Raw genomic sequence first — 25,696 nt, 5'->3', positions numbered from 1 at the left:
CTGTGTTCATAAAGAATTGTGTGTAATACGATGCTTCAAAAATCAAAAGCTTTTGAGGGAAACATCTTTATTTTTACTCTAAACTGAAATGTAAATAGCATAACACAGGAAATAAACTAGGGATTTTTCCCATAAGAGTAGCTAAAGAGGTGACTAAGATCAGAAGTTGAAAATCAGTATTGTCCATTAATATGTATATACAGGATCTGGAAAATCTAAGGCATATACAAATTTGTTGCTGGCCTTTAAAAACTGACAGGATGTATTCAGCCCTGAGTAGGCCTAATGTATTAGTTTGGGGGGTCCTGATTCTGTCAGGTCCCAGTCAAATTCACAAATGGATCATGTTAACAGTTCATTTATTACACAGATGATAAATGTTAAGATACTTTACATGTCCTTCAGCAGACCAGAGCAGTTGTCTGTCACAAATGATTGTTTGCTGGGGTCCCCACAGCACATGAGATGCCATCCCACAAGCCAACAGATTTCTTCAGACTGGTGGTGCACATTTTCCCCCTTGGAGTGAGACCAAAAAGCAAAACCAGCCTGCTGAATTTTATAGGTGTGTCTCCTAAATTCCACAGCCTGTCTTGAAGCACTGCTGGAGAAAGTGGGGGCGTCACTTTCTCTCAGGAGAAAGTCGGGCTTGTTTTTCACCCCTCACGGGAGTGAAGAACAACATCCTTATCTCAAGAGATGAGATCATTTTGCAAGGGCCAAGAAGCTATGGCTGTATTTGCTTGGTACCAATTATCTTGTGTGAGAAGCCTACTTATGCATAGCAAGTATGGTAGACTATGCAGGTGTCTGTATACATTTACAAACAGCATATAGGACGCTGGGTCAGTTCAACACTGACTCCTTGACAGTCTTCTGAACCAAACTCACTATACCTAGGATTTTTAAATATTTCCCTAGTACCATTTGCAACATGTTGGATGGAACTATTTAAGCATTATCAGTTTTCTGGAAATAGGAATGGTTTATTAACATCAATAGGCCCAAATTGGAACAGGATCTTAAATCTTTATAGTAAATGGCTGTATTGAGAATACTAACAAATGGTCTAAACCCGTGTCTTTTGAAGGAAGAAAGAAAAGACTAAATGTCAAAATTTTAGTTTCAGTGTATTTATTATAAGCTTTATGATGCTACCTACAACTCCTTACGTTCACGCTCTTGGTGGGTTTCTTTCTTTTAGTGTCAATGAACTACATGACCCAACATACCAGTATGGGATTAACGGAAATAACTTTCAGGTAAGTTAGTGTTAAGTGATGCTTTGGGCTTGTATGGGAAATCCTGAATGGTCTACCAGATTTTGAAAAATATTGAGCTATTTTCATCAGCCTGTCTGTCCATCTAATGTCCTTTGTATGAAACAGTATGTCTTTTGTCCTCCTCTTGTCTTTTTTTCTTATTGTAAGATTTTCAAATTTTCAAAAATTTAAAATTTCTGATACTTCTTTGCTTTCTTTCTTCCTTTTCTGTGCCTCTTTATGGTATGTGCACACATCCAGAGAATTGTTCAGTGCTTTTCTCTGCTCTGTGTGTCCATGACTACCTTTTTAAAGATTTTTTCCTGTCAAAACAAGTGATTTTTCTCTGAAAGGCAAGACGTAGAACAGCTTTCCCCAACCTGGTCCCCTCCAAATATGTTGGACTACAACTTCCATCACACCCATCAATTATGGCTGGGCAAGATGGGAATTGTAGTTCATCACAACTGGTAGGCATCAGGTTGGGGATAGCTGATATAGCAAGTTGCATCCTCTTCTGCTGAACTATAGTGGATAGATGGGTCATCTCGTAGAGTTGGTGGTCTCTGTGTTTGGTATAAAATAGTTGAAATGGGGAGGAAAAGGAGGAAGCCTAGTGTTATCAGAATAAAGTTAGTAAAACTTGTTAATATATTTTTGTAACAGGGAATGAAAGTCTTCTTCCTTGTGGTGGCAACGGTGTACATTTTGTATCTTCTCTTCCTGATAATCAGGGCCTGCTCAGAACTCCGTAACATGCCCTACGTTGGTAAGCTCTGTTCTTTGTCATTGTTGCTGCAGAGTTGTTCTTCCAGTGTTGCATCTGCTTTCAGATAACACTCCTTTTCTCCTTTTCTCAGATCTCAGGCTGAAATTCTTGACTGCGTTGACATTTGTTGTGCTTGTCATTAGGTATGTATTACTGTATTGTATTATCCCACCTTTTTCCTCCAAGGAACCCAAGGCGGCGTACATAATCCTCCTCCTCCTCTCCATGTTATCCTCACAACAACAACCCTGTGAGGTGGCTTGGGCTGAGAGTCTGTGACTGGCCCAAAGTCACCCAGTGGGTTTCCATGGCCTAGTGGGGACTAGAACCCGGATCTCCCAACTCCCAGTCTGACACTTTAGCCACTACACCACACTGGCTACTTATCTGAAGAACATTCTCGGTCATATAACTTCCAGTATGGCAGATGATAAATCTTGCATATGCTGTGTAATATACTAAGCTGCAATTCAGTAGAGTGACCTTTCCCAACCTGCTACCCTCCCTGTGGACCTATAACTCCCAGTATCCCTCAGCCAGCCAGATTTTTTAAAGAAAAAAAGACTGAAGGCAGCCTTCTCCCCACAATCCCTTCCATCATCTTTCCTCCACCTCCCATTGCCCCCTACTGTTAGATCCTGTTCTTTGTCCCATTCCTTTAGACCAGGTATGGGGAATGTATTGTTTTCCAACATTATTGGACCACAACTCCCATCACCTCAGGCCAGCCTAGCAAGTGGTGAGGGATGATGGCAGTTGCAGTCCAATGACATCGGGGAGGGGCACATGTTCCCCATCCCTGCTTTAGGCCCTTGTACTAGCTTAGAGGTATATCATACCACTGGGGACAAAACTTTGGATCTGTAATAGTTGCCACAGTCTTCCTTTCCACCCTGAGCTGTCCCCCTCCCAGACTTGTCAATATACTCATGTTTTAAAAATAAGGCTTTTCCTGTGCTCCAATTATCGATTTAATTAGGAAGGCTGATACTTTCTCTAGTACTAACTTTTTTATTCCTTTCAACTGAGCTTTAATTTGAAAAAGATTTTCTGAATGTAAAGTAACCCTTGGTTTCTTTCCCCCTATTTGCAGCATCGCTATACTTTATCTGCGCTTTGGAGCACAGGTTCTACAGGACAACTTTGTGGCTGAACTGTCAATTCATTATCACAACTATATCCTTTTAATGTAACATCCTGTTAAGATGTTTCAGTCAAATGTTATATGTGGGGGATGAGAGTGGTTTTAGTACAGTACACTTCCATGTATAATGAAGATGGGTTCTGTGGCCAGTTATACCTAGGACTTGCATTCTCCACTTCCATCCACATAGAATTTTGTATTTGGTGCAAATGCTATTTTGCATTGCTAGAATAATGCGAGTCTTGATATATAAGGCAGACCTCTTTAAGTAGACACAGGTAGCTGCCAAATCTTGATTGCTCCCCCAGTTCTTGCTTAGTTTATTTGTTAAAAATATACTTTTACACTACGTTCCATCAAAAAGTTCAAGATGTTTATTTATTTATTTATTTATTTATTTTATTACACTTATATACCGCCCCCATAGAATTTTAGAGAAATTCTAAAATTGAGATAAAAACGAGTATACAAAATTTAAAATTCTAAAACGCAAAACATACATACATAAAGCATTAAAAACCGTTAAAAATAAGCATGTGGGTTATTAAGATGTGCTGCCATATGCCTGGGCAAAGAGGAAAGTCTTAACCTGGCGCCGGAAACATAGTAGTGTTGGCACCAGGCAAGCCTCATCAGGGAGATCGTTCCATAGTCTGGGGGCCACCACCGAAAAGGCCCTGTCCCTCGTTGCCACACTCCGAGCCTCTCTCGGAGTAGGCACCCGGAGTAGGACCTTAGATGTTGAACATAGTGACTGGGTATATTCATGTCGGGAGAGGTGTTCTGTCAGGTATTGTGGTCTCAAGCCATGTAAGGCTTTATAGGTCAAAACCAGCACCTTGAATTGGGCTCGGAAACATACAGGCAGCCAGTGCAAGTGGACCAGAGCTGGTGTTATATGGTCGAACCTTCTGGTTCCCGAAATCAATCTGGCTGCTGCATTTTGCACGAGTTGCAGCTTCCGAACCATCTTCAAAGGCAGCCCTACATAGAGTGCATTGCAGTAATCTAAGTTGGAGGTTACCAGAGCATGGACTACTGAAGCTAGGTTATCCCTGTCCAGATAGGGGCATAGCTGGGCCACCAGTCGGAGTTTGTAAAAGGCACTCCATGCCACTGAGGTCATCTGAGCCTCAAGTGACAATGATGGATCTAAAAGAACCCCCAAGCTACGAACCTGCTCCTTCAGGGTGAGTGCAATCCCATCCAGAACCAGAAGAACATCCCCCATCCTGTCAGCGGAATCACCTACTAACAGCATCTCAGTCTTGTTTGGACTGAGTCTCAGTTTATTAGCCCTCATCCAGTCCATTGTCGCAGCCAGGCACCGATTCAACACATCTACAGCCTCTCCTGCTGAAGATGAAAAGGAGAAATAGAGCTGTGTGTCATCAACATACTGATGACAACACACTCCAAAGCTCCGGATGACCGCACCCAGCGGTTTCATGTAAATGTTAGACAACATGGGGGACAAAACCGACCCCTGCGGGACCCCGTACTTAAGAGTCCATGGGGCCGAGTAATGTTCCCCAAGCACCATCTTCTGTATCTGACCTACCAAATACGAGCAGAACCACTGCAAAGCAGTACCTCCCACTCCCAGCTCAGCAAGTCGTCCCAGAAGGATACCATGGTCAATGGTATCGAAAGCCGCTGAGAGGCCGAGAAGAATCAACAGAGTCACACTCCCTCTCCTGTCTTTCTCCCAACATAGGTCGTCATACAGTGTGACCAAGTCTGTTTCTGTGCCAAAACCAGGCCTGAAGCCCGACTGAAATGGATCCAGATAATCAGTCTCATCCAAGAGTGTCTGGAGCTGGCCCGCAACCACCCGCTCAAGGACCTTGCCCAGGAATGGAACATTTGCCACCGGCCTATAGTTATTAAGATTTTCCGGGTCCAGGGAAGGTTTCTTTAGGAGTGGTCTCACCACCGCCTCTTTCAGGCAGCCCGGGACCACTCCCTCTTGTAAAGAGGCATTAATCACTTCCTTGGCCCAGCCAGCTGTTCCATCCCTACTAGCTTTTATTAACCAAGAGGGGCAAGAATCCAGTACAGAGGTGGTCGTGCGAACCTGTCCAAGCACCTTGTCTACGTCCTCGAGCTGTACCAACTGAAACTCATCCAAGAAAACAGGACAAGCCTGCGCTCTGGATACCTCACTAGATTCGACTGCTATAACACTGGAGTCTAAGTCCTGGCGGATGTCAAAGATTTTGTCCTGGAAGTGCCTGGCAAATTCATTACAGCGGTTTACAACAGAAGAAAAACATCTTAAAATGTCAATAAAATGCCAACTAATAAACAGTTAAGAGATAGCAACAGCAGGCAAAACACTCCAAGGGCTGTTATGTCAGAAATTAAAACTAGTGATTTGGCAGGACAAATTTCAGTTGGGGAAAAATGGTCTTATAGTGATGGAAGGTCATCAAAGAGTAGGCAAGCCAAGTTTTCTAGGTAGGGAGTTTTAAAGCCTTGGCACAGCCTACAGAAAAGGCCCTCTCCATATCCCAACCATATGCAACCCAGATGTTGGTGGGACATTTCAAAGAACCTGTTTAGAAGCTCTTGGTGATGGCTGTGTATGTTAGGACAGCTTTGTACATTAGCAGTGCTTTAAAGTGTGAAACTGCTTTTAGATGGGGAGAGAAAACTGATTTGACATATTCTTTTTCAGAAGACAATTATTTTCTTACATGTTTCATTTGGGTCTAGGATATGTCTGTGCTCACTTCCTACATAAATGTGGAGAATATTTGACTTGGGTGCTCAGAGGTGAGCATTGTGTGCTGTTTGGCATGATATCCTTGACTTTTACTACCTGCAGAATTCTTATCATTCTATGGCTTGTTGAATTTCTACCTGTACACATTAGCCTTTGTGTATTCTCCATCAAAAAATGCCCTGTATGGTAAGTTAACCTTATTTTTTTCTGTTTTGGTAAGTCGATTTATTTTGTTCTATTTCTGTTGCAAAAAGGTGACATGTTATACTATTGTCTGAAATATTCAGGCCTTGACCTATGTGCGGGCTTTGGTACTGGATATGAGGAGGAGGAAGAGGCATGCATTATAAGGGCTTGGAAAAACATGACATACTTTATAATTCTCCCTGCAGATCTGGAGAGATGTATTTTGTTAAACTTTTTCCTGCAACTTCTTTCAGAGTCTCAATTGAAAGACAACCCTGCCTTCTCCATGCTGAACGACTCAGATGATGATGTGATTTATGGGTAAGTAAAGGGCTGAATTAACATTACATGAGCAGCAGTGGAAGTTTTCCTTTCCCTCCTCTCCCCTGCAACCCTGCATATTCCCCAAATCTGCTCTGGGGAGCGCCCTCCCCGCCAGCCTTATTGGAGCAGAGTTGCGGTGGGGAAATTTGATCCAGCAAATGGTGTCTATCCTACTGGTAGAAGGACACAATTAGATACAACCTAATGTTTATATTAGTATCATTGATTTAATATAATTTTCTTGGGTTTTATAAAATGTAAGCGATAGCATTTCATGTTTGTCTTTGGACTTTTTCTTTCCTTTTGAAAACCACCCTGCCACCAATGGTGGGTAACTAATGAAAGGAAAGCATAAGGAATGTAGTGCTTGTGGAATGGCTTGGAATAATACTAGGCCACATTTTAAGTAGCCGGTATGGCACGAAGTGTTCAACATTTGTAGAAATTATCAGTATCTAAAATGGTTGCTGGGCATTAAGGGAATCGTGCAATTTAATGACTGACTTCAAAACCTTGATCAAGGAAAATACATTTACTGCTGAATAATTTTATTTATTTATTTATTTTATTACATTTATATACCGCCCCACAGCCGAAGCTCTCTGGGCGGTTTACGTGTGTTATATTTTGGATGCCTTGGGGGGAAAGTTTATTGCTTTAAAAAATAAAAATAAAGGAAGCTCTCTGTACCAGGCTTCTAATATAATCAGATTTTGAAAGCTTAAGATGAAAAGGGGAACCTTCAGATGACCTGGAAGCAAGCTAAGGAATAACGCTTTCAACCTTACCTGAAGAAGCCATGTGTTGGAAACAACAGCCCATTTAGAATGAGATATTCATCTTCTCTTCTTGCTCGGAACTGTAGTTTTATGCTGTTTATGTTTGAAATGCTCTCCAATGTTGTGTTTGGACAGGAGTGACTATGAAGAAATGCCACTTCAGAATGGCCAAGCTATCAGAGCCAAATTCAATGAAGAATCGGACAGCGATTAAAGTTTGTGTAGAAATGGCCCACAATATGAGAACAAGAAGAAATTTTCACTTCTCTCCTATGTTCCTCCCATGTCTACTGTGAACTGTCCATTGCCTTCTGTGGAAGAATTTTCTGTTTCTCCTTTTCTGTTTACATACCTAAAACTGAACAGGGATGGGGAGAGAATAATTTTTAGATAAGATTTATTTTTTAAAATCCCCGAAGTATGCTTTGAACACCTCTGCTAATAACACTAATTTTAGAAAACACTTGTGATGGGATGCTGCAAGACCAGTTTACTAAATCAAAGGGGCTTTGGGAGGGTCTTAATTTATTGTGAATTGATCACTGATAATACCCTGATTTCCTAATTGCTGCATAACTATTTACATTGTGGTTAATATTTAGCAATTTACTTTCTCCCTCCTCCAAGGTAATGGAGTCGCAATCTGGTGGAGGGGGGCAGTGAAGGTGCCTCATCTCCCAGCATCTTATTACTCAGAAATTGGAAACTGATTGGCACTTCTTTCCCGTTGAGAACCTTCAGTTTCTATGTCCTTATTTCAGGGATGGAGAGGTGGCAGGTAGGAATCACAGTTGTGATTCAACACTGTTTGTGACTTGAGTTCATAAAATGAAGGAGATTATTTTTTTCCAGTTACCTGAAAAATGCATTGTTTTGCAAACACTGCATTAGGCACAACTTTTGAGATCAATGTAGTTTTTTATAATTGTATTAGGAGTGCAAAATAATTTGAAAGACAGAATTGTTTTGAGACTGCTTTACATCAAAACAACAATAACATTCAAATAGTTAGATTACAGATTTTAGTGAAAAGCATAGCCTTGCACCTGAGTATCTTCTGCATATTTTAAATGAGTGGGTGCTAGTTTTTTTGTTTCGTTTTTATGAAAGGGAACAATATGTAGCTTAAACACACATTCTCTTAAATGCTCTCTAGATCTTTTTCTGAATATTTTAAGTGATTTGGTCTTTAATAACTAGTAACATAATGTAACACACAATGTTTTGGGTGAGTACTTTGGTGGGCTCTTAGACATCCTAATTTTATTGGGTGAGATCCAATTTGTTGGACTAAATCTGTGTTGGCAATGTGAAGTAGACTTTTCAGATTCAAGTGGATTACAATGCTCTGCAAGAATTATTGGAAACAAGACAACGTGTTATGATTGTGTGTAGGCCACTTGAAATAGCCTTTGAATGATGGCTGTCACAGGCGCTGACTGTAATGTGAAATGGATCATCTCTTAACATGCACACACTGGGAGCAAGTCACTCTGTGTGTTACTTCAATGGTGTGATGATTGTGAGGTGTGGACTTAGTCACAATTGGTTTAATAAAAGGTTTAATCTAAGCCATTTTAGATCCTGTCTGTTTTGGAGAGAAGTATTTATTTTTTCTCATCTTCAGACATGCCTAACATGGCTGCTTTCACAAATAGTGTGTGTTCTTTGCTTGTCTATGCCGAAAATGTACTCCCTCCTGAACCTCAGAGGGTTTACCAGAATAGTGGTGCCAATCACAGTTTATTGGGAATGTGTCTTTACTGTCCTGCCTTGGTTCTAAATGGGTTCTGTGAATTGGTACAATAATAGATTTTATTTGAGAGAATTACTTAAGAGAATTTGCCAGTATTTGTATGCACTTTTACAAGCTCATGTTCCTATTCATAATTAACTTCAGTAGGTTCATCTAGTGTAAACACTTCAAGCTGTTATACTATAGAGAAAAATAGCATTGACCAATATAAAAGATACTAAGATGGATGAACCCTGTTTAAATTGAATGTAAAAGTTCCGTGCATTTCCACTGGTCACACTTGAATTACTACAAATTTGTATCTCTTGCTTTGCAAACTTTGTCGTGATATACTGCAAGCTACAGGAATGGTTTAATTAGTGTTTCATTCTACAGTTATTGGTTCAATTCATAGGCTGTGTAAGTATGCTTGGGTGGATATAGATCTGGAGGTCACCGACTCTTCCATATATGCAAGAAGTTACAGTGGGAAGAGTGTGTGCACCAAACACTGCACACAGTACTTTGGATCCCTGCCATTACTTTGGACAAATAATTTTACAAGGTTATATACTGTGAAGGATTAGTTTGGTTATTTTTGGAAGTCAATGTCTTCACTAAGGTGCAATGCATTTTCCATAACAAAAGATCTAGTTATGTAGTAATATGATAAACTAAATATACTTCATTTTTGCTAAAAGTCAAACTTTTGGCACACCATATCAATGACTCTGTTCTGTGACAGTTAATGTGTTAGAGTGCGAGTATAAGTTAGCACAATGAAGATTTTTTTTTTTGCAGTAAATTAAAGCGAAGAGACAGAGTATATCCAAATATGTCATAAAACTATCTGGAAAACCAGATGTGTATTTCCTCCCTAATCTTTATACTGCTTGTTGCTAGTAATCATGTGGAAAAATTGTGCTACTTGTCTTTTGGTGGGTGTATTTTTAAATTATTGATGGTTGCTTTTCTAAGTTTATAAATACCTATTTTTTTTACTATTCGTGGTTTCCAATCTATTTCTTCTCCTTAATTCTAGGGAAAGATGTTGTTTTCATTTCTTAAAGTTTATTGAACTTTTCAGCTGGTAACTTTTTAGCTTTTCAGTTGGTAATGTTTGCAATCCAATCATAATTGCATTTCCCTCTACAAATCCCATTGAACTGAAGTGTCCAAGGGACAAACATGGAGCATCCAGTTCTTTCTATTTTCTACTAAATGAGAATGGGCCCGCCTGCCACCTCTGCTTATACTAAGCAATCCATGAACAGCTCCTTCATAGCTTGCTCAGTGTGTTGTTCAAACCCAGACTGCTGGCTTCTTTAGGGGCTAAACTGCCCAGCAGTTAACCCATGGCACCCGCTTTCTCATGCACATTCCCAATATTCCTTGGGTTGTTTAACCCATGGGCTGTCATTAATGTTCAAACTGGTCCAGCATTTTGGTGCTGATTTGTTTTTCTACTTGCAAAATATTTCTGCTTACCTTTGAAACTTATCAGTGTTGCTTACTGAGCTCTACAATGATTTGCTGCATATCAGATAATTACAGCACAATCCAGCCAGAATTAAGCACTTTATGTTTTGTTGGTTTTACTGGGAGAATTAAGCACTTTCTTCAATCTCTCCCATTAAGTCAATGAGACTGACAAGTTCTTAACTTTGGCTGCATTATACTGGTAATGTTGGGTTTTGTAAAATGCCAAAAAAAATGTTTTCTTAAATTTAAACTTACGAAACCATATTTACAGTCTTAAGATGTGTTTTTAAAACTGGTTTCTTTAAACTGTTCATTAGACAAAGCTTAAAATGGTGTGGGATGGAATTAGGTATTCCTTTCTGTTTCTATCTCTGTTAATGTTCTTATTCTTGACATAGAGATGAACCACCTGCATTTTCATTTAAAAACCTGTTGCAGGAAGCAAGTGTTTTATGCTTCATACAAATGGTTATATATTTTTAAAATGTCACAATGTAACTTTGAAAGCTCAGAGTAAAACTACTGGAATAGGCAATGTTCCCATTATTGTAAATGGGGGGGGGGGGGTTTGGAAAAAGTGGCAGGATGTTCTACAATGGAGGCTGAAATGTCGTTTATGTATTTGTATCCCACTCCCCAATTGGGAGCTGAGGCAATTTGCAGACTTATGAGTTAGATCACCTTTGCACTGATGTGGTGGGATCTCTTAGCCAAGGTGTCTGAGTAGGAGACTCCCTTGGATGGTTTGTTTTCTCTACAGCTTGCTGAGGAAGCTGTTAAGGAAAGTGCCTTTTGATGTGGTGTTTAGTTTGCTTCCATAAACAATAGTTGCTAAACAATTCTACTTGAATTGGGCTTTTGGGTGAACTTGAGCTAGATCCTCAAATCAAATCAAAGAATTTTCAGTAAACAACTTCAAGAATAATTCTGCTACAGTGGAAGAAAATAGCACTCTAAAACAACAACCCACCAGTCAGTGGGTTTGTTACAGAAAAAGTTGCTGCTTATGTGTTAAGGATTTTCACTTGACAAAATGGCTTGTGAAGTGTGTGAAAAGGCTGGCTTAATGTACTGCTGGTGCAAAACATCTCTAGGTAAAAAAAACACAGGCATTGCCCACTCTAGGTATGTGACCTGCTCAGGTGTGCGCCTAGTTTAGAGCCCTCCTTTCTTGCTCTTGTTTACTATTGTTCATTTTTGCCTTACCCGTTGTGGCTGTACTATAAACCAATTTGTATAAAAATATTTGAATATGTAAATTGTAAGCCCTGCAATTGTCAAAGTCTTGAATCTAAATAGAAAGACACTTCCAGTACCAGTAAAGCTGACTAGGGCTGCATTGAATGTTCTCCATTCTGAAGTTTTGGGTAGGAACTAGCAATTCTGGTAGGAGTAGGAAATGCCACCCTCAATAGACAGTGTGACTATTTAGTTTTTTAAAACTAAGTATTCAGTGTCTCCTTGGCTTCCCTGAGTGGTGGCTCCTATAGCATCTTTCTTCCCCTTTGCCATATGCTTGCTGCTTCTTACTTCCTGATTTGGACACATTCTATCCAATCAGATATCATTGTAGTGAAGGGGGATAATGTCATACTGCCATGTAGCCAATCAGAGTTGGCTGTATTATGACATCACTGGGGGTGAAAGGTAATTTAAACAAGCAAACATTTTTTGAAGAAAATACTTGACAAAAAAGCAAAACTTTTTAATACTGCCAAAATGTTCGTGAAAAACAGTAATTTTGGCTCATCCCTAAATGTAATCCATTTGAATAATATGCCTGGGGAAAAGAAGCCTGTGTTTGTATTGAGATATTTTGACAGACTGGCTTATCTAGGGACTTGCAGCCTGATCCTATACATGTTTACTCAGAAGCAAGTCCCACTGGATTCATTGGGACTTTCTCCCATATAAAGGGACAAAGAATTTGCAGCCTTCAAATGAGAAACTTGGGATAGAGCCAAAAGACCATTGTTACATTGAAATTGTGTAATCCTTTGTGTTGCATTTTTAACCATATGTTCCAATTGTGCCAGTAATTGATACATGAAGAGCTCCTTACAACACTGTACAACTGAACTCAACATTTGTAAATAGATGTAAAATTACATGAATCTCTAGAGAATATTTTATATAGAAATGTGGCTACGGCATTTTCAAAGTGGATGTTCATGTTAATGAGAAGCTGTAGATACCATTTTGCTTTCTGGGAGGCTATGCATGGCTTATCTTAACGTGTCAGCTTCATGCTTCAGCAAAGATGCTGCTTGTTATCATGATGAATCAATGGGAATTTTGGAGATAACTTTCCCTGAGCACGAATATAAGAGCAAAATTAAAGTTTACTTCTAGTAAACATTGGGTGGTGAAATGCTTTGGAGACTGTGCATAATAAAATCATGGTGTTCAATATGTTCATAATAAAGTTTTATACTGAATCTCTACCTATATCAATTGTTGTTGTTTTTTCCTGCACACAATAAATAGCCCTTCATTTTCCTTCTGTGCATATGTAAATCAGTCTGACAGCATATAAGGCTAGTTGAATTGGCTGACAGTGAAAATGCAACAGTTCTTTTGCTATTAGTCTTACTGGTTTTGGTAGAAATAGGTAAATGGCATTTGTCTGCTCTAAAAATTAAAATTGTTAAAATATTCCAATTTTTAGAAAGTTTAACTTTGCACATTGACACCTGAACAAGTAAGCAGGCAAGAAGAAATCTAATAATGGCTCCCATGGTAGGTGTGTCAAGTTGGAAAACACCTATTTTCCAGAAGACAAACTGGACCAGAGCTACTGTAAGGGGCGGCTTCAGGCAGCAGGCAACTTGTGCCCCCCCCCCAAGTTAGTCTGCTCCTTTCAGGTGAGGTGAAGGATGCTCCCCCATGCCCAGAGTTAAAGACAACTGCCAGTCTGGTCAGCTTCTGTAGGTGGAATGGGGTGTGACATCTGTACCTTCACCTCAGGCAGCAAAATGTCTTAAGCCAGTCCTTCAAATTGCTGCAACTAGAAGAAAAATAGCATGCTCAAGAGCCTTAAGTACAAGGCAGAAGTGGGGTCTGAATTCCAAAATACAAAACCACTTGTAAGAACAACATAAGAGTGATGCTGGGTCAGAACAAGGGTCAATCTATTCTAGCACTCGGTCCACACAGTGGCCAACTAGCTGTTGACCAGGAACCCACAAGCAGGACATGGGTGCAACAGCACTCTCCTGCCCATGTTCCCCAGGGTGCTATTGCACCAGTGTCTGATACTGGAGGTAGAATAGTGCCATCAGGACTAGCCTCCTGAACCCATGGTTTTCTGCTTCAACCTGAATTTCACAGAAGGCAAATTGGGGGTCAGAGACAAGTAACTTAGCCAAGAAGCTGCATACAAGACATAGATGAAGCTTGATCTCAAAATGGTATATTGTATATTTGCCTCCAAACTACCCATTTTACAGACGGTAAACTGGTGATGCTGAGAATTGCACAAATGACCCAGGCAAAACCTGTCATTAACTAGTTAATACACACACTAGCAAAACACACCCCTAGTTGCCCCCCCTCCCCCGGATGCTTAGCCCACTTCTATACCCCCCCCCAACACATGCAGCCTCAGCTGACCTTTTTCTGGTATCTGGGCATGCTTCAATATTAACTGCCTGACTAGCCTAGAGACATTCTTGGAAATACAGTGTTGGGAGCCCGCTCTTTACTTTGCAGATGTCAGCTCCACCTCCCCCCCCCCCCCCGGTTATTTTTTTCAAAAAAAAAATATTTAAAGTAAACAGGAGGGGCAAGAAAAAGCATGGTATGTGCCAAGAGATGTCCATGGACACCAAGCTGAAGGCCTCAAAACTAAGAGATTGCAGTCTATCCTTGGCCAACTAGGATAGGCTGCTAAAGAATTGGGAGAAGCTGACAGCAAGAAACAATGGACCATTGGTGCTGGGGCCTGCCCAAAGACAGGAGTATGATGTGTGCACTGTAAGTGAACCCACAGCATTACCAGCCAGAAATCGAGGCACACATGAGTCAAGAGGCATTGTGGGGGTGGGGCAGGGAAATGGAGGAAAGTAGATGGCTAATGGAGACTTGGAGCAAGTAGAAATAAAGCTGGGCTAGGAAAAATGACAAGAAAATACCCAGGGTTTCCATGTAAGCAATTTTTTTTTACAACGTAGTAAATGTTCCTCTGGTTTACTAGTTAGTTTCTATCCCCAGCAATTCAATCTCTCAGCACTGACAAAAATAAGAAATGTGCACTTGTCAAGATCTTGTTCCCACTTGTAGGCGGTATAAGATGAAATTATATGGTTGGAAGTTAAAGCTAAACTTACTCTTCACAGTTCCTACCTTGCTATACAGGTAAGTAGAACCCCAGTCACCCTCAAATAAACAAATGCAAACTAAGCTAGAATAAAATACTACAGTATGTATGTGTGAGATGAGCTTATATCAGAGGCAGTCTGCCTATGTACACTAGTTGCTGGGAAATATGGGTGGGAGGGTGCTGTTGCACTCATGTCTTGTGGTTTTCTTGTGGGCCACTGAGTGAGCAGAATGCTGGACTAGATGGATCCTTGGTCTGATCCAGCACGGCTCTTCATATGTTCTTGTTGCAATGACAAACCACAAGTATGGTACTACTAACACCCATTAAATTAGAAGATAAGCCTGTTTCTTATTTTTAGTTGAATAACAGCATGTTCCTTGTTTTTATGTTTTAAACACTGCACATTGCTTCAAGAAACCTTATGGAACAGAACTAAGGCCACCATACAGAATGCAAGAGTTCTTCCAATAAAACTATTTACCATCACCCTTTCCTAAACAAAAACAAATTCTCAGGAATCCCAGGAAAATTAAGTGTATAGACTGAGCTACCTTACACTACATCAGACTAGTGTTCTGTCTCAATTGCGTTTAGCTCTCTAAGCTCTAGGATAGAGGTCTTTCCCAGCCATGCTTTGCAAAATAAGTTAATAATATTCCAGACTGAATCAGGGCCTGTCAACATTCAAAGTAAACACCTCGACTACTATCCTTTATTTTTAAAAAATTAGTGCTACTTAAATACTGCTTAACGTAATAAAATGTCTAAGCAGTTAAGTAGACTACAACCATAGCCAAATCCTTTGCACAGCAAAATAGGATCTCTTATATAAGTAATTCTAACTCAAGCTCAACCATCCCAGAAAGATGCTCCAAAAGGAAAGTTCTGTTTTCTGGCAGAATATTTGAGATGTATAAAGCATTTACGATACAGCTCAGCATTCAGAGAATATTTGGCCCAGCTTCTTGCTGGATTAGGAAGTGACATATAAGAGTTTACAATGAAGACACGTTCTGACTGGCTGGTAAAAGTCCTATGTCAATACCACCAACCCAGATTGGCCTGTCAAAGGTCAGTTTCCCTGTTCCCTCTCCCTGAAACCACTTCTGTCAATTAAGACAGACCTGGAAATTTGACTATAGGGTATTTGAATTTGTGTTCCAGACTGATCACCTATTTGCTTCTTCCCTTTACTCTGAGAAAACATATGCTGGATTCCATTTTGAGAATGCAATCAACAAAGCACTGTTTCCAGCAACTTCAGTCGCACAACCTCCTATTCAAACCTTGAGCCACATAGATTTTTGCATTTAATGCCTTCTTCCTTTTTCATTTGTACTCTCATCTAAAATCTTAAAACATTATTTTATTTTAACTGTGTGCCTTGGGTCATTTACAGCTTACTCATATGCTCCTAAACATTTTGGCTCTGTGTAAATTTTGGGGTTCTTTTATATTCCCCTTAGCTACCTGGTTTAAACAATGGGAGTTCTGACATTTCAATAGGTTTAAGAGCACCTGGGAAGCCCTGAAAAAGATTGGGAGTTGGGCAGGAGATAAAAGAATAACTCAACATCCCATTTTTTCAGAAATATCTATTAGAACTGTGGTATTAATGGCACATGGAACTTTCCTCTTGAATTTGTTGCTTTTATGAATACACATAGACATGTTCAGAACTTCAATAATTTAATAACAAACAAAACTATAAAGTGTGAAAGTTAGTCTTATTCAAACAAGTTGGAGTAAAGCTGAAGAACTGCAGCAGTTTCAGGTTTTAGCACCTTGAGAAAGAGTCCTTAAAGTGTTAAGACAGAGAGTGCTTTGATATGGATAAGGGGTGATGCATTTATGTAACAGCATAGAAATTGCTCTCCCATTTTCTCACTGGAAGAAGTTAGAAATTCTTTAAAAACAAAAATTGTTCATTGAATTCACAGTTTTAGTGGACTTATGAAATGGAAGTGATGACACAAAGGCTGAAAAATTTCAAGGCGATCATATTGCAAGTCCAAAGGCACTGACAATACAGTACATAGTCTTGTTTTCCCATCTCACAGTGCAGGTTCCTGCAAAGAAGAGCATTCAATTATACCGCAGCATCAGCATACATAGAAAAAATACATCAGTGCATCAAATTTAAAGCCATACATTTAAGATCATGTGGAGTAAAGCTGTCCATCACAGTATGGTTATTTTCACATCACACCCTATGCTGTGCTTGTTAAGTTTAGGTCCAAGACAACTTAGCACTATGCAGACAAACTTCTCACAATTTGGGACAGTGGAATCTGAAGTTATCTGAACTACCCAATCCCAGATGTTAGGCAAACTTCATAGACCCATACAAATCTAAAGATATACCATGTGGATTTCCCCCATCATCTTTCCCAGGGCAGTAAAAGAATAATGCAACCCTATACATGTTTACTCAGGAGTAACTTGCTCTGTGTTCAATGGGGCTTACTCCAAGGTTAGCATACACAGGATTACAGCCTACATTACTAGTAACAAGCAGCACACGTTGACCTAAGATCACTTGTATCTGCTTGAGTCAGACATGTGTTACCATAGGGTAAGTGTGTGTAGAAGATTCTTCCCAATGGAAATGGCTTCCAAAGTTACACAAATATCCTAAGAAACATTTCACGGAGGAGCTAAGAAAAAGTATAAGAATATTCTTCTACCATCAGCAGAGTTATCCCAGAAGCAAGAGCTTGCTGTATGAAGTCCAGCACCATTCTTTTGCATAATCACACAGGTCACTGTAAATTGAAGAAGACAGAGTGCTGTTAGAAAAGGGCATGTGGCCATTACATGAGCTACACAATTACATCCATATTTGCTTTAAGCTTTAGTCATCTATCCAATATCACTTTTTATGACTTTTAGAACACAGTAGTTTTGAAATTGGTTACTGAGGGAATTCCTCCACTCCACAACTTCCACTTAGGCTTTAATCATCAGTTTTACTTGAAATCATTTCTGTCATATCAATAGTAAGCCCGGAAATGTAACTTACCAACATATTTGAATGGTTTCCCCAGCTTTGTTAGCTGACTTAGAATTTGCTCTACCACACCTGTAGTCCATTGGTTCACTTTGCTGTGCAGATATGCATTACCACCTATTGTCCCTTCTATGGCCTACAAATGAGAAGAGGATCATTTTACCATCATACTAAGGAATTTTAATTCCAATAGCTCATTTTTTTAAATGTATGCATTATATCAAAGCCGATTGTTTTTCATGCAACTTGGACCAAACAAAAAACTCCAGATAAGAACCCATGCCAAAACCAAAAACCAAACTGCCATATTGGTAAACTAAGCTGCTTCAGTTGCCACCTTTGGGGGTGGTGAATTCTTCCTAAAGTCCCAAGCACAGAAATAATTGTGCACCTTTGTATGGTTCCGCAGATCTTTTTGTGCTTCAAAAAGTTCTGATGGAATAAAATTAAATCTCACCTTAATGTATATATTTCCACCAATCATCAGTACTTTTAAGCCAAGTTTTGTTTTAATCCAAAAACAAAATTCAGACACATCCAAATACATCCTATAACATTTGATAATTTGGGATGGGGTGGTGGTTTTGAGCAGGCACATTGGCAAACTTACTGGTATATGTTTGTGTGTGTGTTCAGAGATGATCTGCTCTTGACTGCATCTCCATCTCTTTTAGGGTGTGATCTTATGCATGTTTAGGCAGAAATTAGTCCTGTAACTCCCAGCATTCCCCAAACAAGCATTTCTGTCTAAATATGCATAGGACTGCACCCTTAGATTATGAAGTAGTCATGACATAAGGACAAAATGAATTTTGAACTGGAGAAGCCAGGATATGATTTATCCTAATCTTGCTCCAGCCTCCTTCCCTCCCAATCTCCCTCACTGAAAGGTCCATCTAGTGAAAATATAGAAAATTGGAGGACAGGGAGGCAAGGATCATCTCCACTGCTCCTCCTCCTTTCAGCCTGGCAGGGATTAGGAATCTTGGAAGCCTCCAATTTCAGGGGTTTTGAGCAGTGAGGGCTCAGTTCATAGGACTGAGCCCATAATAAATTAATGTAGGAATGATTCATTTCCACCCTTCAAAAATGTATCATTCTCTCTTCCTCAGACATAAAAAGGTGTTAAAAATCTACTTTAAAATAAGCAGGCTTTCTTAATTAATCTGATAGATGCCCAGCCATTCCACCTGGTTGCAGCAGAAGGAGAGCCAAAACAGCATAGCCCACTGTATCATCTCAGCTGGGACTAGCTGTTGTCTGGCTGCTACTCTCCCAGTGGCCATTCCACCTCGCCAAGAAACATTTTTGCAACTTCATGAAGAATTTGCTTCTCTCTCTGTACTCCTCCCCCCCCCCCCCCCCCCCGTGTCTAATAGATTGTAAGCCTGCAGGACAGGACTGGGTTGTTGTTTTTATCTTCCTACAGTGCTCAGAACACTTGAGTCAGTTCATGAACACTCCCACAGAGGGAGATAGAAGTTTTCCCACTTCCAGAGCGACAGAGGAAATGGCAATGGGAGCTTGTAACTAGATTAGGATGGGTAGCTTGCGGCTCTTTGGATATTTTGGCCTACAACTCCCATGATCCATTACCACTGGCTACGCTGCCTAGAGCTGATGGGAGTTGTGGCCCTACAGATGTTTTGCCTACAAGTTGCCCACCCATGAACTAGAGGCTGAACATGGAGTCCCCCAAATTAATTCCCCCAACCACTTAAAATAAAATGTGTTTTACCCACCCAATCTTTTCCTGTGATTATACTCATGAATTCTACAATTTATAGAGTCTGAGTGCCAACAGTGGAGCCTGGGGAGGGGCTGTTCACTGAAATGTCACTATGTATGTGTTTGCTGCAGACTTTAAAACTGCAAACACTCATGGAGAAAGATATGCTAGCACTCAATCAACTTTGCTTAAAAAAGAATGCCATGAACATTTTGCTTTGTAATTTATACTGTATCTGGTGCATGCTCATAAACCGCCACTAGTTGTCAGGGAGGTAGCCACAACAGAGGATTAGTAAACAGGGCACTAGCACCTTGGCAACTCTTAAGTAGGGTACATTTGCCCTAATCTGCTAACTACACTGATTCTGTAGTTGCAAGTCACAAAGTCAATAGCAACTTAGTCCTGAAGTTGTAATTTAATGGAACAAATCAGTCCATTCCATTTAAGCCAAAGTACAAGCATTAAAGACAGAGTTCACAGACGTCACAACTGCAGATCAAGTAGATTTAAACAGCTTGCAGATCAGGCTAGAGGTCAGCTCATAATGTAATATAATGATGTAAGAGACAAAGTCCTACAGGAGATATGTTTAATCTTTAAAAAGGCAGTAACAATCCCTGATAAATGCAATCCCTGATAAATGCAATTCTATTAGCATATTAAAAGTCTGCATGGATTCATGTGTGCACTCTCTTGCACTATGACCTGGTTCAGACAACATGCTAAACCATGCTGCTTAACCACAAAATGGTTAAGGTAATGTATTAAGGTTAATGCATTCCTTTAACCATTTTGTGGTTAAGCAGCACGGTTTAGCGTGTTGTCTGAACCAAGCCTTTATGTATACACCCATACATATAGTGCAAGAGAGATTGGTAATGGAGGGTGTCATTCTACTAGTGGGTAGAGCTTCCACTCTTGGAAGGTGCTTCTATCCAATCTTCAGGAATCCCCCTTCCCCTGGGCCACAGATCACCCTATTTTGAAGGGTCTCCCCACCTTCTGTGTAGCACTTTGTGGGGGGGGGCTATGCTGGAAGGAGGGGACAGAGAAATCTGTTGTGAGCTCCCATCTGCTGGCACCATGTTGGATGGAACCCACAAAGGCCTTTCAGAACCTCCTTCCCCCTGCAGCTCCTTACATCCCCTGAAAATAAGATTACATCCCCATAGTGGAATTAGTTATAGCAATCAATAACTGTAGACCAAAGTGTGTGTGTAGGGAGCAGGGAGAAGCAATTCAGATGCATGTGTGAAAACATTTTCTATTTATGCAAAAGGTTATTTAGGTCTTGATCAACCTTTTTTCATTTATGGAAGCAGCCCTGTTTATGTCTTCAGCCTTATCTTTTTGAACAAAGAACACTACAGCACTATCTGATCTTATACTTATGTTTGCGATGTTCACATCAGAATGTATGACAGAGTCACTATCCCCTTGAATTATCTCAAATGAAATAAAAACTGTACAGAATTCCATTAGATGAATTTGTACACAACATACATTTTAGAACAATATTTTAAATACTACATAGTGGTGTGACTTAGGAAACTGTAAGTGTGCAGGTTGATATTAGCCCCTAAATATGTGGGCTCATTCTTACAATTAAGTGCAATGTGTATTTTCCACAGTGCAGATGTGACCCATTAACCTTTTTCAAGAGTTACAGCTGGGAAAGAATATGGCAGATTTAATAGTGTATCTGAAGTTATCGTCTTGTAAAGTGTAGCATAAATGCTTCCTACCTCTTTTATGATGTTGCTGACCTCATCTACAACAAACGCAGTCTAAAAAACAAAACAAAAAATACTTAAACCAAGCGTGCAACTTGTACTATGCAAAATTGACAAAAATACAGTAGGACTGCTCCAAATATTAACCAGGTATAATTACATACCTAAGCATCTAACACTTTGTTCCTGCTTAAATGGATACAGTACCATCCATCATAAGAGTGCCAAGTGACCTGCTAGTGACAGCAGCAAACCTAAGTACTCACACAGAAACAAGTTCCACAGACCCATATGCGTACATCCTTCAGAGCATATTCAGAGATGGCAGTCACACAGGGGTGCTGGTTTAGGGAGCAAATAGAAGGCCAGGCCTGTTCCCTTTCAGAGCCCCATGCATAAACACAATCGAAACATGTTTCTGCAGTTATCAGCCATTGCTTTGACCCAACAGGATCCTCCCATGCCAAATGGAGAACCTGACTTGCCCACATCCCACAAGACTGGTCAGACATCCTCCCCTTTTAAAAACTGTTGGGGGAAGATTTCCCCCCTTTTTCCTTTTGTGTTTTGTTGTTGTAGCAAAGATGACTTTAGAACAAAACACTAAAACGTAATGCAAACCCATAGGAGAGTCTGTTGTTCTTAGAGTTTGCACCCGTACATTTTCCATACATGTATTTATCACGTACAATGAATAATAGCATCTCTTTTGCTTAAGGTTTCAGGTTCAATCCCCGGCATCTCTAACTAGGGCAGGGAAAACTGCCAGCCAGTGCTGACCATACTGGGCTAGATGAACCAAAGGCTTGACTCGCCATAAGGCAGCTTCCTCGGTTCCTCCTAACGCGTCTCCGGGGGCAGATGGAGACGCACCACCGGGATTTCATCGGACCCGGGGAAGATGGGATGGGCCCAGAGGGGTGCCAAGAATGAATGGCGCGACGGGGACGCGGAGCAACAATGGGCGAGGGGGCGGGTCCTGAGCGGAGCGGCTGCCCAGCGTCTCTCCCATGGCAACGCCTGCTGGGAAGAACGGGCCAGAACCACACGCCGTCTCTTCTCTTCTCTTCTCTCCCCTCCGCAGCCGCCCCCGGGAAAGCCGTTACCTCCTCGGCGGACTGGAGCTCGTCCATGGTCGCTCTCCCTCCAGAGGCTTCAGCTTCCACCCCGCCTCCAGCCCAGCCTTCCCAACCCACTGCGACCGTTACAACGGCGCATGCGCAATAGTCCTGCGCTCGGCCCCGGCCGAAGCGTTTGTTCTTTCTTTCTCTCCGGCTAGAGCGACTGCGCAGTACGTTCCTACGCTCTCAACCAATCACCCGACACGTATGAGTATAACGGAAATATTGCTGCTTTTCTACGCTCTCTGGGGCGTGCTTGCGCAAACGCCCCTCGAGTTGATGGATTTGCTTCCGTCCGTGACGCGTTGGGGAAACGCCCGGAGCTTTTTCTGTTCGTGATGTACTTCTCGCGATGAGCTGCGGAGCCTGGCGGCGTTCGCGACCATAGAGATAAATAGATGTAGAGGAACACAACCTGTTTGATTGAGAGACTCTATTTTGGCACCACGACAGTGGATGAAATGTAAGGTGCCTGCATTTCAGCTGAACGCTGGTTTTAGATTGGGAAAGGGATTGAAGAAACAACGGAGGTGGCAATTTAGCGAGAATAATTCGCTCTCTCCTTACCCTGCCCTTAGTTGCAGCATGCGGTTGTGTGTGTTTTTTAAATATATATATTTTTTGCTGCCAATCTAAAACAGCCACCGCCCAGGTATGAGGGGTATAACTTGCGCTGGTGTTTTCAATGGCGTCAAAAGCAACCATAGATGAGTGATGCCGTATCTTCTTAGACCCAGGCTGAGTTCGGACGACACGCTAATCAACGGTTGCTTCCCATTCTGTTCCTACTCCCTCCAGTTGGTCAGCATATCGTCCGAACTCAGCCCCAGTCTCGCCTCCCAGCACGCCTGCGTAGTACAACGTGACATACCTCACTACGGAGTCCTTTTGCGCGTCGCCTTCTCCCAGGACGTTGGGCTCGTCGACGGTCGCTATGGCAACGGCCTCACAAACACTAAAAAACAGCAAAAGAGGCTCGTGGTATTTTGAAAGACTAATACATGTATTCTGCCATAAATTATTATTAAAACGAATTTACTAAAGCTGCACGTTTATGCAGATTCAACCAATAACTGATAGTTGTCCAATTAGTTATAGAGGTTTTATCAATTTATTCGCCTCACCTGCCGTGTGGTCCTGGCAAACATGGGTTTAGGGTTTAAGGAACTTGCATTTGCCGAGGTAATGTGTAGTTCAGCAGGGTAGTTTCTAGTTTGGGTTTGTTTCCGTCCTGAGACGTTTGCAGGTGTAACAACCCAGGGCACTCCACTACTTTCCAGTCCCCACTAGGCTCCTCATCCTTGCTTACTTCTGGCTGTTTTCTCTCAGCCTTTTAGTTTCTCCCCTTTGAACCCACAGCAGCTGGCTGGTGTGGTTCCTGTTGTTAGGCAACACGGTATTACCTAAGTCCACCAGGAACTTAAGGCGCAATCCTATGTATGTTCTGGAAGCCTTGTGGTTAGAACCTATTATTATTATTATTATTATTATTATTATTATTATTATTATTATTTATATAGCACCATCAATGTACATGGTGCTGTACAGAGTAAAACAGTAAATAGCAAGACCCTGCCGCATAGGCTTACAATCTAATAAAATCATAGTAAAACAATAAGGAGGGGAAGAGAATGCAAACAGGTACAGGGAAGGGTAAGCAGGCACAGGGTAGGGAAAAACTAACAGTAGAAAGTAACAGTAGAAGTCTGCACAACATCAAGTTTTAAAAGCTTTAGGAAAAAGAAAAGTTTTTAGCTGAGCTTTAAAAGCTGCGGTTGAACTTGTAGTTCTCAAATGTTCTGGAAGAGCGTTCCAGGCGTAAGGGGCAGCAGACGAAAATGGACGAAGCCGAGCAAGGGAAGTAGAGGCCCTTGGGCAGGCGAGAAACATGGCATCAGAGGAGCGAAGAGCACGAGCGGGGCAATAGTGTGAGATGAGAGAGGAGAGATAGGAAGGAGCTAGACCGTGAAAAGCTTTGAAGGTTAACAGGAGAAGTTTATATTGGATTCTGAAGTGAATTGGAAGCCAATGAAGAGATTTCAGAAGCGGAGTAACATGGTCGGAGCGGCGAGCTAAGAAGATGATCTTTGCGGCAGAGTGGTGAACAGAAACCAACGGACTGATGTGAGAAGAAGGAAGGCCAGAGAGAAGAAGGTTGCAGTAGTCCAACCGTGAAATAACCAGTGCATGAACAAGCGTCTTGGCAGAAGAGACAGACAAAAATGATCGAATCCTGGCAATATTATACAGGAAAACTCGACAAGATTTAGCTACTGCCTCAATATGAGGAATAAAGGAGAGCGAGGAGTCGAAGATAAAGCCAAGGCTACGAGCTTCCTTGACCGGAGTAAGCGTAACATCATTGACAGTAAGAGAGAATGAGAGATGAGGAGAAGGTTTAGGAGGAAAAACAAGCAATTCAGTCTTTTCCATGTTAAGCTTCAAGCGACGATGAAGCAGCCAAGCTGAGATATCTGAAAGACATGCCGAGATACGATCGTGAACATCAGGAGAAAGTTCCGGAGATGACAGATATAGTTGTGTATCATCGGCGTACAGATGATATTGGAGGCCATGAGATTGAATAAGCTTGCCCAAGGGCAACATGTATAAGGAAAACAACAACGGGCCAAGCACCGAGCCTTGCGGAACCCCTACTGAAAGGGGAAATGGATAGCACTCCCAAATGGATAGCACTCGGTTCTTGTCATATCAGAATAAGCAACCCCCCCCTTACAATTTTGGCTGCTAGAGAGGTGGTGTATAATATGTCAATTACAGTTTGATCCATTCTCTCATGCAGAATTGACTATATGGGGAAACCCAGATTTAAGAATTGGAAGGAAAGCATTTCTGTGGAGGACATGGACAGATAAGGTGATTTTTACTTTGGATCAATTAATAGGCTCAGATAATGAGTTTTTTTGGTCTTTTTCAGACTTGTGTGTTAAATATAATTTACCTGCTACGGCTCAATGGTAATACTTGCAAGCTGCTTTTACAGCATCTGAACCTCCAGCACTATTAGAAACACTTATAACAGCTGAACTGACACGTCGATCCATGACCCATATATATGTATTTAGTAGCAGTAAGTAAATATGATACACATAGTTTAAGACTGGATTGTAATAGAGAATTGGAGTGCCCTATCTTGACTAACCAATGGACGGTTGCCCTAACATCTGTATCTGAAGCGTCTATGGATCTCAGGTTACATCTTATTCAGCAAAAATAAAATAAAAATGTTTTGTTGTGATTGTTATGGGCAACCATGTGATTTGAATTGAATACCCTTCAGTTCCATTGAGACAGCGCCATCTAGTAGTGGAAGATCCCACTTTTTTCAGGATGTTACCACTTTAAA

The 25,696-nt window shown here is 41.1% G+C and overlaps 2 protein-coding genes across 3 annotated transcripts in view; one reads left to right on the top strand and one right to left on the bottom strand.

The window, feature by feature from the left end:
• TMEM181 (transmembrane protein 181) overlaps positions 1-10,754 on the top strand; it is a 36,555-nt gene extending 25,801 nt beyond the window's left edge. For both annotated transcript variants that reach the window (XM_063124494.1, XM_063124495.1), the window contains 7 exons: positions 1,205-1,262; positions 1,929-2,031; positions 2,123-2,174; positions 3,125-3,207; positions 6,000-6,089; positions 6,344-6,410; positions 7,328-10,754. In XM_063124494.1, the coding sequence (XP_062980564.1) occupies positions 1,205-1,262; positions 1,929-2,031; positions 2,123-2,174; positions 3,125-3,207; positions 6,000-6,089; positions 6,344-6,410; positions 7,328-7,406 (532 nt within the window). In that variant the 3' untranslated portion in view covers positions 7,407-10,754. The remainder of the gene's footprint in view (positions 1-1,204; positions 1,263-1,928; positions 2,032-2,122; positions 2,175-3,124; positions 3,208-5,999; positions 6,090-6,343; positions 6,411-7,327) is intronic.
• A 5,651-nt stretch (positions 10,755-16,405) lies between these two features.
• DYNLT1 (dynein light chain Tctex-type 1) lies at positions 16,406-22,479 on the bottom strand. Its single transcript, XM_063125681.1, has 5 exons — positions 22,315-22,479; positions 21,221-21,262; positions 17,756-17,879; positions 17,421-17,498; positions 16,406-16,802 (listed from the first exon to the last, which is right to left on the bottom strand). Exons 1-5 carry the CDS (start codon positions 22,339-22,341, stop codon positions 16,732-16,734), a joined length of 342 nt encoding a protein of 113 aa, XP_062981751.1. The 5' UTR covers positions 22,342-22,479; the 3' UTR covers positions 16,406-16,731.
• Positions 22,480-25,696: the final 3,217 nt, after the last annotated feature.

The sequence above is a fragment of the Elgaria multicarinata genome, chromosome 4 (genome assembly GCF_023053635.1).
Source record: "Elgaria multicarinata webbii isolate HBS135686 ecotype San Diego chromosome 4, rElgMul1.1.pri, whole genome shotgun sequence".
Lineage (NCBI taxonomy): Eukaryota > Metazoa > Chordata > Lepidosauria > Squamata > Anguidae > Elgaria > Elgaria multicarinata.
This window is presented reverse-complemented; position numbering and strand designations above follow the sequence as displayed.

What these genes read in the sequence shown, in the direction of transcription:
- DYNLT1 (XM_063125681.1), bottom strand. Translation starts at nt 22,341, where the DNA reads ATGGACGAGCTCCAGTCCGCCGAGGAG. An exon ending in GAAACCATTCAAATATGTTG is followed by an intron (nt 17,499 to 17,755) that starts GTAAGTTACATT and finishes TTCAATTTACAG; the next exon opens with TGACCTGTGTGATTATGCAA. An exon ending in CTGGGATAACTCTGCTGATG is followed by an intron (nt 16,803 to 17,420) that starts GTAGAAGAATAT and finishes TCTTCTTTGCAG; the next exon opens with GAACCTGCACTGTGAGATGG.